General features: G+C 39.6%; 1 protein-coding gene across 1 annotated transcript in view; it reads left to right on the top strand.

Moving 5' to 3' along the window:
* Window positions 1–12,569, top strand: part of PLEKHG3 (pleckstrin homology and RhoGEF domain containing G3) — a 495,850-nt gene that overhangs the window by 367,553 nt on the left and 115,728 nt on the right. The window contains exons 8-10 of the mRNA XM_069207658.1: window positions 715–846; window positions 7,984–8,166; window positions 11,216–11,308. Of these exons, the coding sequence (XP_069063759.1) occupies window positions 715–846; window positions 7,984–8,166; window positions 11,216–11,308 (408 nt within the window). The remainder of the gene's footprint in view (window positions 1–714; window positions 847–7,983; window positions 8,167–11,215; window positions 11,309–12,569) is intronic.

Here is a 12,569-nt window from a genome sequence, read left to right as displayed (position 1 = left end):
AGTCAACGTTAATCATCTGGTCAGTACGCTGTGCAATCATGCACAGGTCTTCCAGGCTTTAATAAAGGTACTACCAATGTCTCAATGGTAGAGGGCATTGGCAGTTAGGTTAATGTTGCCAAACAAATCTAGAGAATGTCATCTACGGCTGTTTATTTTTGCATGTCATCGAGACCATAGCATGCATGGTGGTTTTCTAAATGGAACAACAACAAAACAGCATTGCCATTGTTCAGCAGGAATCACGGATGCAGCCTTTGGTCACAAGTGTTTCTCACAAACTATCACTGTGAATTTCAAGATAAAACTACCCTACTCAAGCAGAATGAAATGTGTGTAGTTCTGTTTTCCCCTGCTTTACAGTAAACTTCAATGCATCGTTCCCCTGTTTTGTTTTTTAAATGCTTATTTTTTGATAGACACTTAGATGCAGTTAGCCAACTTCTCCACCAACTTTGGGGATATCTTATTATTTATTATTTAGGTATCCCTGTATTATGACCGATTGGATATTTTTGCTTTTTTTGGTTTTCTAATGTGTTTATACTTTTGAGTGTACATGAATCATCTCTAAATGGGAGTTGACTAAATGCCCCAATCAGACATCAAAATGAGAGTGAATATTCTATATGCATATGTATATGATCCATCCATCTCATCAAATAATCTTAGTTGCATTGAGTCTGAGTGGTAAATGTCTGTGTTTCCTTTCAGGAGATAGCTAAACATTTTGATATGGAAGAGGAAGGCTATGAGGTGGTGGAAGAAGCCATTGGCACAATGACGGGTGTAGCCTGGTACATCAATGATATGAAGCGCAAACACGAGCATGCGGTTCGCCTTCAGGTAAATAACAGGAACGTGTTCATCAGAAAGTGAATCAAAGTTTGGTGAATGCAGACTAGTCTTGTTCAAACAGTGGCTGCGCAATTTAATGCTTGGTTGTCTGCTTTGTATTTGTAAAAGCCATTTCTGCTTAATATGTTGCATTTTATTTAACCCCCACCATCGTCGCAGCCCTTATCAATTGAAAAGGGGCCACAAATAAGAAATAAGTGAATCCTTCATCTAAATATTCTAAATCTGCTGGGAACTTCTTCTGGACTTTAATTTGGATACGTCTTTTTGTTAAGGCAGCAGTCAAGCCGGTCTAATTTATGTTTATGGTCTTTCAGTTCCTAATGTTCTTTCAGATTGTTTCCTGCAGACAAACATTTTTTTCACCATAGATCCTTCTAAGTAGGCTGGATTTTTCTCTATGCCAGTAGAACACATCGGCTCCCAGATCAGCTGGTCCATATCTCTCTACTCAACTGATATTTTTGTTGTTCTGGGAATAATCTTTCTGATCCATAAATACAGCAGTCAAGTGAAGGCTGCTTCACGTACAGTGGTCTGTGAGATATTCCCTGTTTGCTGTTCTGAGGTTTGGTGGGTGCTCTTAGAAAACCTTCTGCAGGTTTGTTTGTATCTCATTCCCCTGGCACTCTCTGTATGTCGGCCCGGAATAATCAAAATCAATAAAATGCATCCATTATCTGCATAGCTGAGTTTGGAATTCAGACCTTCATCCTCGTTATAATCAGCATGCCTCCTGCTAGTGCTTAATTTGTAAAAGAATAAGTGTTGGTTTCCGAAGCCCTGTCAGCGCAGATGCCACTTGTCAAATTTACCAAATACCAAGGCTTTCTAGGCCTGATTTCATCTCAGTCCTTTTTCACCCACCAACATACTCCCCCGGATAGGGATATAGTTCACTCTTCTTCTTCCTTTGTCACTGTTTCTATCTCTCCATTCCTCCTTCCCTTTCTTCTTCCGGGTCAAAGTCTGATCGTTAAATATAAGGCCCTGTCTCCAAAAAGGAGTGCCAGTGGACCCTCCCTGCAGTCACCTGCTCAGATTAATAAGCACTGCCTCCAGTTACTTTGTCCAGCTGTTGAAAGGGAGCCTCACAAGAGCAGAGTCCATACATGGCATGTTCCTCTCTACCCCTCGAAAAATTAATTTTCTTAAAGATGGGATGACTTTAAAGCATGCGATTAAGCCCAAGATCAACAATAAATTAATCCATAGATCTTACGTGCTGTATAGCTATGCATAAAAATACATTTTCACTAGTACAATTTGTTATTTTTAACTGTTAAATCAAACTTTAATCGTGAAACATTCTTTGAATTGTGTCATCCGTCAAAGCAGCAACACTAGTATTTTGTTAGTATTTTTACACACTGTAGTGAAAGTATTGGAAGAGATATCCACCAGTAGGCTACAATTTAGTACAAAGTGTAGAGCAGCTTGTTTGACATCATGGCATGATTTGGTAAACACTCTGACCTGTGGAACTGCTCCTCTCCTCCTGCCAGGCACCATGTCTATCATTAATGTATTACTTTTCAACTGTTGCTAAGGGTGTGGCTGCTGCACCTACAGGTGCCACAGAAGAGGGAACTTCTTTTGTAATTTGTTATTTCTTAACCAGTATCTGTCACAGTCTATTATTAAACTTCTCTCTCTGAGCGGCACAAGTTATCATGGGTGTGTTCATGCCCCCGTAAATGATACCTTTTACGGGAGTCCATCAGGCTCCAGATTCCCATCTTTTATGTTCTACGTATCTGCAAAACCTCTTGATGATGTCAAAGCAAGATGAGCAGCAGAGGTATCGGTATTAGTTCAGTATTATCAGAATGCTATGAAGAAAGTAAAGAAACCAATGAATAACACACCATGAAGAAATAAGAAATGTAGACAAGCCAAAAAACCTGAATAAGTGGAAAACTAGCTGAAGTATGGTAGGAGCAGCAAATCCTAAGGGGTAATATTGTAGTACAAAACAACTAAACCGGTATGGAAGCCATATTGCAAATCACATTGAACAATTGTGAAGAAAGTGGACAGATCTTGTGTAAAGTTTAGAGAGCAAATGGAGTTGGGACATAGATAGCAGCTGAAAGTGTGCCATGGGCAAGGTGACTTAGGGTGTTTAACTGATCCTTTCCATTTGCTATAAGTAATTGACCAAACCATGGTGAATACATCCTCAACAAGCAGGTGTTTGGTTCAACACTTGTTAGCAAGTGGGGGGTCACTTGTTCCAGTTCACCAAAGACATAGGATGTGTGTAGGACATAGCTGCTTGACTAGCGTCTTGCTGATGGTAAATATAAAACATCCTTTTTTTGTCTCCCCTTTTCTCTGGAATCTGATGAGATTTTCAGATCTAGTTTTACCAATTCCAGTGATTCAGTTTAGGGTTTGGGTGTTTGATAAACCAATTTCCATCCCCCACTTTTGTCTGTAAACTTTTAGAACCTTTAATTGATGCATGTTATGTTCGCTAATGTGCGATGTGTTATAGCTGTATTATACTTCCTCTTAACACTTTCTTCTCCTATGCTCCTGTGAGGGCTGGTATTCAAATTGGGAAATGTAGCATTAATCAGTGCTTCGGTCTATATTTAATGAGTCAAATACTGTTTTACAAAGTGGAATTTGATTTTGCCACTTAAAGGCTACCTGGGCAGTGTTTGATAAAGTAAACTAGGAAATGCTCTTGCAGGTTATGAATTGTTTAATAGTGGACCATGCTCTTATTTCCTTCTTCTCACTTTTTTCACTCCTATTGTGAAAGCATCATGCATGTTTGTTTTGGGAATGGAGTCCAGTTGACCAAACCCTTTCTCATGAAAACTGACAAAAAGCAATACTTTAAACTATTTCCCTGCACAAGTGAAGCAGGTGCACAACTTAGTTGTAATATTCAGCAGCAAACTTGTTCTCTACTCAAATCATCACTACCGCAATAAAAATGTATTTCCAACCATCTGTGGGATATTTCCCCTGTTACAGTCTCCATAAAGCATTTCATTGATAATAGCGGTTGTCTTCTCTAGGCTTGAATACTGCAGTGTTATGCGTACTGGTCCACCTCACAATGATAAATACAAGCTTCAAAGACCACAGAATCGGATGGACCAGCACATCTTTGGCTTGGGTTCCCATGAACATAACACACCGCCTCTGAAAAACCTCATTTTACTCTGTATCAAGGAACAATCACAGTAGCTCTTCAGCAGACTAGGTTCCAAATTCTGAAGGCTAATCCTTGCATGTTGAAAGTTTGTCACTATGGAAGGTCCTCCCGTTGCATCAGACACTTGAGTATTTTCCATGTGCTGCAAAGAACTGACACTCAGATCTTCAGACTATCATGCATGTTAGTGCAACTCCTGAACTAGTCGTGCTAAAAAAAAGTCTTGCATAAACACAGTCTCCATGATCTATTATAGATGGTCCTATATCTTGGACCATATGGTGTTCTAATATGATCCTCCATTAAGGCTTTACCATCATTCTTTACATCATTAGCTAGCTTCAAGCGCATCTAGTTTGATTCTGTCCCTTCCACAAGTCTGTCTGACTGTAAACTTAACAATACTAGACTTCACCATAGTATGGTGCTGTAACAGTTGTCCTTGTCCTTTGTTATCCAGTCCCCCAATTGATCGGAGACGGTCACTGACAGGTTGTAGAACTTAAGCAGGTTTACAAATAATATCCATGTAAACAATCTGCAGAAGCTGCTTTAAAGGTATGTGCTTACATGCCACCATTTTTGTGCAACCCATACATCTAGTGGAATATGCAAAGTTTTTATTGCCAGAACTGAGCAAACATCACTGGGCTGGAAAAGAATAGCTTGGAAAGATACATAGTACAAACTGTGCAAAATTGAAAGTTATGGGCTGCCCTGGATTTTCCACTTGACAGTTCCTTTCACTGCAAACTGGAAAAGGTCAGTGGGTTCCAGTTCAATATTTGGGCCTCTTTTTGATCATAGGGATAAACGAGCAAAACCTTGTAAGCTACGTTGAGAACAGACATTGAAAAACAATTGTAATTATGAGGGATTTCTGTGTTAACTATGCCTACACTTTATCAAGCCAGCCTAGGGAGTTTGGCAGCCTCTGGGACACAAATGAGGGGTAATTTTATAGACATTTTCCTCTCTACAGATAGTTGACATTTATTTAGAATTCAGTTATACCTCACCAGTAGTAGAGTTTTATCTGAGACGATAACGGTTCTGTGCATAAAATCAGTCACTCACTTAACACTATTCTGTTGATTTACTTGCTTCGGATCAAACCTTGTGTCGGGGATTCCCTCTACCAACATGCTTTGGAGGCAGTAATTGCTGTATTTTCAAAGACCTTTGTAAATTTGAAATTGGCACATTTAGTGAAGTAAGCCCTGGATCATGTACAGTAAAGACTGTTGTAGCCTTTGTTAAAAAGGAGCAGCATTCTGTAATTGGCTCCCTGTACAAGAAGTGACCTTCATCTTTCCAATATTGATGAGCCATTCAGGCCTCTTTGGATGCAAAAGTCTCATAGCAAACCTTAACTTATTTACGGTGAGAGAAATAGCCAAGGGTTGTCCTATTCTTCAGGAGTACCTTTGAATTGGTTAGTAAGTTGAATCAATTTTTATCTGTTGATTCTGTCACAAGATGAGAGAAAGGTGTCTGTTTTCTGGATTTTGCATGGAAAGGTAGGGCCAGCAGGTCCCAAGATGTTCATAATCTCTGGGAGGTCCTGATTGGTCATCTGTCCATGTGCAAGTTTGCCTGTCCCCATGGTTGTGATGTGAGGGCAACTGCAAGACTGAGGTGATCTCAAAGCTTTTCTCCGAGCATTAAAGCTGAGATTACTTAGTGATGTACTGATTTGCAACCACTTTCCCTTCCTGGCCTATCTATAGGGGTGTGCAGTATGCAGGTTTTTCTGAGCCAATGATGCCAATTCCAGAATAACCACTTTGTGCCAAAATGAGAGTCTGGTCACTGCTCTGAAAGCGGTGAATACCCATACCTGCCGGATTATAGCACGGAGAGCACATCACAGATCTGTGACACTGTGATTTACTGGTGCCAAAGCTGTGACCTGAGCCAACCATGGAGATGTAAGTTTGCAGTGTTCCTCGGCTCTTGGACGAGGCCCTACTGAGTATATGAGAGCAGCATATCTGGAGATACTGGCCCACTTCCTTTCCAGCAGTTCCTGCATTGGTGACTGAAAGTAGGTCTTTGAGCAGTGCCTACAATTTGGGCAGCTTTGCTATAAGCAAGTCATCATGACCAGGATGAAAAGGAGAAAAGTTTACTTTTTCATGTTGCGTAGCACTATATCAGGGAGCACGCTAAAAGGCCCATCGGATCATCATCATCATTCCACATAAGACTCGGAGAGGACTAGAAGATGAGAACCTTGCACACTGACCTGCAGAAGAAAACTGGCACTGTCAAATCTGCCATGAAAAATGTGGAGGATGAGCATCAAGCAAGTACTTGTTTCACAGTGTGTCTCAGCGTCTGTGGGTTTCCCTGTGCAACTACAAGTGAAACATGGTGGTGGAAGTGTGTGTTGCACAGGTGGAAGCCTTCCTGTATGGCTTGATGGTGTGCAGGGTGGTGTTGACTCTGGGGATACTCTAGGAATTAGGAGTGAATCTTTACATCTGTTGGATGTGCTGGCTGAAGAGACACTTCTATGACTTTGAGGGTGGCTGTTCAGTGCAATATTTAGCTTTTATTTTGCCTTTTATTACTCTGCTGTTTATTTCGTCTTCCATTTTGTTTTGGTATGACTTTGTCAGTTCCTTCATTAGATAGACTTTTCTGGGACTGCAAAAATACAAGTTTAATTTGTCAAACATAAATTTTCAATTCCTAGCTTTGAGGTGGTTCACTTTATGGTCTAGTGGGAATTATATACAGTGAGGGTTCGTCATAGGGTATCAACTGTGTTAAGATCTGGCTTGATGCTTTTCTACTAAAAACAGATTTAAACATGAATTTTGTATGAATTGTACAGATGTACCCGACACTTGTTAACTTATCGGCACATGCGCTTGCAATTTAGAAAGCCAAGAGAGAGATTATATCCTATGTGAATTATGTATGTGCAGTCTGTATTGAAACATACTAATTGTGTCTTCTGTTTAACTGTCTTGATGTTGTTTTAATATTATGCTTTAAGGATAAATCAAATAAACCTACTGATGTATATCATTGTTCACTCTCATGGGCCATTGTCTATACAGAAAATAGAGTTGGTAGTGCCAAGGCAAAAATTTGTTTTGATCACGTGTGCCTTTTGAAGGGTCCATTGCCTATAAACAATTTGGGTATGCTTCAAGTTGTGTCAAAGACTTAATGGAGCCCTTACCCCCGGATGCATGTAATGGCGCCCCACCAACCTGGGTTGGGCAAACGTACTATAGTGGCTAGCGATGTGTCTAGAGTTTTTTCAGCTCCTGGCCATCTACGGATTTAACCAGCATGCTTCAGAGAGCCAAAAGACCAGGGTTACCCAGGGAAACTGCACTCTCCCAACAGCGGTTTGAGTCTGCCTAACCCTGGCCTGTCCAGTACTTTGGGCCTGTAGTGTCCTGTCTTAAAAGATTCACCTTCCTAACTTAGGGTCTTCTTGAATGGCAAAGCATTCCTGTGCCCTTCTCAGTTTTAGATGGGCCAGAGTCCTACACTACAGGCTATGCCTGGTTGGCGGCATCATGTAACAACTCCCCTTTTACCAGAAGTTTTGTTTTGTTCACAAGCTCTCTCTCATCAGCAAGTGCTCAATCATTCAGACTTCGGGCAGAGCCCTCACCTGAACAGACATGGGCTGTCATGTCTTCGGCACCCTCTGAAGATTTATCATACACCCTATGGTCATTTATCATGCAGTGGCAAGCGTTCCACCATTCACTCACCTCTCCAAGGTTACAAGAAAAGGGTTTTCACAGGCATACTGAGGGGCAGACTATTTCATTCCTGACAATTAATCATTATTGAATTGGTTAACCTGACGAGAACTTTTCTGTACAACTCTGTTGTTTTCAACTTTATACTTTCATGTATTGGTACATGTTCATCAATCTGTTGGACGGTAATGGTTGCTTTCTTTACCGTTTATGCAGGAGATTCAGTCATTGTTGCTCAACTGGAAAGGCTCTGATCTGACAACTTACGGAGAGTTGGTTCTGGAAGGGACATTTCGAATACAGAGGGCCCGTAACGAGCGTACTCTTTTCCTCTTCTACAGAGCTTTATTCATAACCAAAAAACGAGGCGATCATTTTGCCTACCAAACACATATTCCAGTAAGTATTTCCCTGCTTCAATTTAGGAAAAATATGCTAGATCAAAGCTTTATGTCTGTCAATGCCCAGTGTATATTGGCTCTTTGGAATTGCTTCGAGGCTATTTACTGATCACAGGTGATCTTGAAATTAAGGCCTGCAACGCAAGACTGGACTTTGCTCACTTATGTATGACATTTTACCACTTTATCTTTTGAGAGTGGGGGCTACGATTGGGTCTCTTTAAAATGATGGGTGTTTGAAATATTCTCACCAGCAAAAACTCAGATGCTTAGCAAAAAAAGTTGTTTTGGAATTCCATTCGGGCTTGAGTGCAAGCTGTGTAGTTTACAGAGGGACCACTGTTGTGCTTGAAGTGAACGGCACACCTCCTTCGGCGGATCCGATGGGACAAGATGGGTAATTCCAGTTCAGCCAGAAGGGATTGCCTTGTGGGTTGGCTAAACATTCTCTAACAAAATTGCTCCATTTCACTGCAGGTAACTTGCGCTCATAAAATGTAAATCAAATCGAATTACAAATTGGCAAAATAGTCAGTTCGTGATAAATAAAAATTTATTGTTCAGAGAATCAATTTGCTTACGGAATACTTAGAAAATGAATCCATATTATGTTGTTTCTCCATTGCATTTTTCCTGTTTTTTACCTTCTTCCTATCCTTTTATTCTTTTTCTTTCTTCTTCCTTTTTTTCATTCCCTTCTCCTGTCTTTAAGTTTTTGTCTATATACTTATCACTTCTTTTATCTATTTTCTTGATTCCTTTGAAAAGTAATGTCGCTATATTTCTTTCTGCCCCTTGTTTTTCTGAATTAGTTCTTTGTTTCTTCACCCCTTCCTTGTTTAGTGAGAAATTTGTTTTGCCATTTGGCTTTTATGCTCACATATGTTGGTGAATTTACCTCTGAATAATGTGTTTAAATACATAGGAAGCTTGATGGTTCATATGTTGTGTGTTATTTTTGTTTTAACGTTGTTTGGTTAATTTCCTGGTTCTACTTTTAATTGCTTGTTATTGAAGTCACTAGCTATGCTTGATATTTCTTATCCAGTTTGGACCTTTGATATATGTATGTTATATGTATGTAGTTTTCCTTTTTTGTCTCCTGTATTTGTTTATATAAAAAAACAAATCATAAAATATTTGAAACACAAAGAAAATGAATAATTACCAAAAATAGTGATTACCTATTCCAAAAGCTACCTATAAGTAGAAAGCCATAATTCGAAATTAGTAACTTGCACCTTGTTTTTTGTGAATACCAATTTCTGGACAAAAAATGTAATATTTTCCCAGCCTTCTTCAGAAGTGCTTATCTGAAAGTTAAAGCATTGGAACTATAACACACATAGGTCTGTCAATTGAGGTGTATTTTCCCATCTTCCAAACACAAACCTATCTATATATATGTATATGTATTTAAATTATTCCATAATAGGTATACTAAGACAATCCTCTTCGATTTCAACAGATGCCCTGGTTCTCATTTAACTGGCTATTTACATTTTTGTTTCCCACCATAGTATCTAAACCTTTGATTCCACAAAGTCAGACCTGTTTCGGTAAGGGCAACTACATCTGAGCAACAGTGCAATCCTCAGGGGAAAAAAAGATGAAATTTGATGTCTAACCAAGCAAATAACACTACGTTTAAAAAGTCAAAAATGTCAAAGTTCACAGAAAGGTTACGTCAAAGAGGAAAATATAATAAGAAATCTGAAATAAAAATAAAGGTTTATTGGCTTCAAGGAGTAAGCAAAAAATGAAGAATGTCACAGTAAAAAAAATAAATTTAAATGCCGGTTCACTCTGCTCTTGGAATTGGACCTTGGCAGGCAAAAGTTAGAGGCAGATACAGGAACAGCTCTTCGAGTGTTCCTTGGTCAGGCAGACAGAGTATTATACAACACTACAAGGAGGGAAAGTCTTTGTCCTTCCAGTTTGGTGCCCAAGGACAACTAGCATGCCATCGGCCGGTGATGTGAATCAGACCCCTAAAATGTTTCCCAATTTTACCTACTGCACTTTAGTCTTGTTGCAGATTGGGAAGTGGCTACTAACACTGAAATGTTCTTAAAACTATTTATAGGTTAATGTCCAACTTGACTGAGCACAAGCTTCTTGCTAAGCAGTTCTTTTCTAACCCCACCCACCATTAACTAGTTCAGTCCCATCCCACTTCAAAGGTATTCTAGCATTGCCTTATGGCATTTACGCATGATATTGCCATCAGAAGGGGCAGTTCCTGCAGTGGACCCCTTCTTTAAAAAAGTTAGGGGATTGCAGAGATATTCACTGAGGAGTGCCTGGCCTTGAGCTGCAGTCCGCAGCCGTTTCCATAATCCCCTAATCTCCTGTCTGTTGTATTTTCTCTCCTTAAAGCTCTAGGCACGCAGATGACAAGGTAGGGCCCATAAAAGATGTAACATCGATCCACTAATTCACTTAACCCTACTCGTACACAGTTTGTGTGCCTCACGTACCATGGGGAAAACGGAAAGTCAAACACGATTGCAAATTTGATCAATTCTTGGCAAATTTACCTAAAGGATCTACATTTGATAAATGATATAAACACTATTCGTAATATATAGACCCAAATTAAGAATTAATTTCTGTTTATGCTTTTGAAGCCTAAATCCTGCTGCAGGGGTATCGGCATTCCAAGTGACCTGGCATTCATTTTGAGGTGCAGCCTGCCCTATTACTATTTTCTGACAATGCGCTAATTAGTAGTATTTTATTAATCTCTATTGTGAAGAAGGGGTACTGTTAGGCAGACAGGCTATTCCCTTAGTAGCATAGCTCCAATGAGCAAAATGTACACCATTTTAGCTAAACACAGGCTGTAAACATTTTTCCAAGACTGTGCAAAGCCGAGGTCACAAATGAAGCTAGTGCTCTAAAACCCCAAAAGAAACCAGGCAGAAACGCACTATTCATATGGATTATCTGCATCCATGTTCTTCCAGGCTATAGGTCCCGATTGTAAATTCTATGCTCTGTGTAATACAGAATCTCCATCATTTTTCTTTTTTCCCCCCACACAGTGTTCCAGCTTGATGTTAATCGAAAGCACCCGAGAATCTCTCTGCTTCACCATTACCCATTACAAGAATAACAAACAGCAGTACAACATTCAGGTGCAGTATTAGGAGAGTGCCGGTTGTGGGAATGTTGTTTCGTGCTAAGAGCATACAGAGAATGAGGTTATTTTTATTTCTTTATCTTGCATTCCTTTGCAGTCAGACCGCTGCACAGGGATTCTGTACTTAATGACACTAAACTAAATAGAAAGTCGAGATGTTCATTTTTTTTTTTATTGCTCTATTTAGTTTCAGTATCGGTCTCTGTGTGAACTAAAACAAGTTTATTATAAATGTTATTCTATATCGAGCATAACCTTCTAGAAATCTAGTTTTACAATATTAACCTGTGTGGGAGCCGGGATATTCATAGTTTGTAAGTTCCTGGTGCTTACAGAAAAAAGGCAAAACATGCGGTCTCCCTGGTGGTCAGTTTTTGTTACCTATTTATGTGCAGAGGTTTTTTAACCCACAGTGTGAAGTCCATTTTCTGAAGTTTTTTGTTTTTGTTTACAAATGTAGTCAATATATTTAATCACCTTTGGATGTATTTGATGTTAGATGGCAAAGTAAGCTTAAAGGAGCATGACAGAAGCTAGGTTGTTTAGGGTTTAGAGTAAAGATAGTTTTTTTTTTTTTCCTGAAGAGGGAGTAGTTCCTGGCCAGGCAAGGTCTTTTAAGTGAAGCAAAGTACTTTTAGCATTATTCTAGCAGTAATTGAAACTTAGTGGCCCTTCTTCAGAAGATATCCCTTTTTTTGAGTTTAGTAATACTCCCCTGGACCAATGCAGTGGTTCTAGGAATCTGCATAGCTTTCACCAGAGCAAATTCCTAGTGGATTGAAGGTTGGAATGGTTACATAGTGAGGATTTTCTGAGCTGAAATGGAGAACGAGGCATTTAGGGTTAAGAAGCAGTATTTATTAAAAACACGTGTGAATGTGACACATGAAGCAACTTCACACTGTTTCAGTTTAAACACAAGATAAACTAAATGTTTTTTGACCTCACCACCAAAGTTTGCAAGTAGTCATGCTGAGCTGCAGAATTGGTATGAGGGCAAGTGAAGTAAAAAGATAAAAGTTCATGTAAAGAGCCAACAGAAAATTGGTTAAGACCTGCCAGGGTGGTCTTCACTTACTTAATAAAAAAAGCTTCCAATAGAGTCTTGTCGCTGCATCTTCCTCATCTTTTGAATATTCCCCAGGTGTCAGACTGGTCTTCTAGCCACAGATTCCTCATCTTTTGAATGTTCTCCAGGTGTCCCCGCGCAGCTCTGCACTGATGCTGTTCCGTTCTGATAATGATGCTCCAGGCCT

Source organism: Pleurodeles waltl, chromosome 9, assembly GCF_031143425.1.
Source record: "Pleurodeles waltl isolate 20211129_DDA chromosome 9, aPleWal1.hap1.20221129, whole genome shotgun sequence".
Classification (NCBI taxonomy): Eukaryota; Metazoa; Chordata; class Amphibia; order Caudata; family Salamandridae; genus Pleurodeles; species Pleurodeles waltl.
Note: the sequence above shows the minus strand (reverse complement) of the source record. Positions and strands in the feature narration are given on the sequence as shown.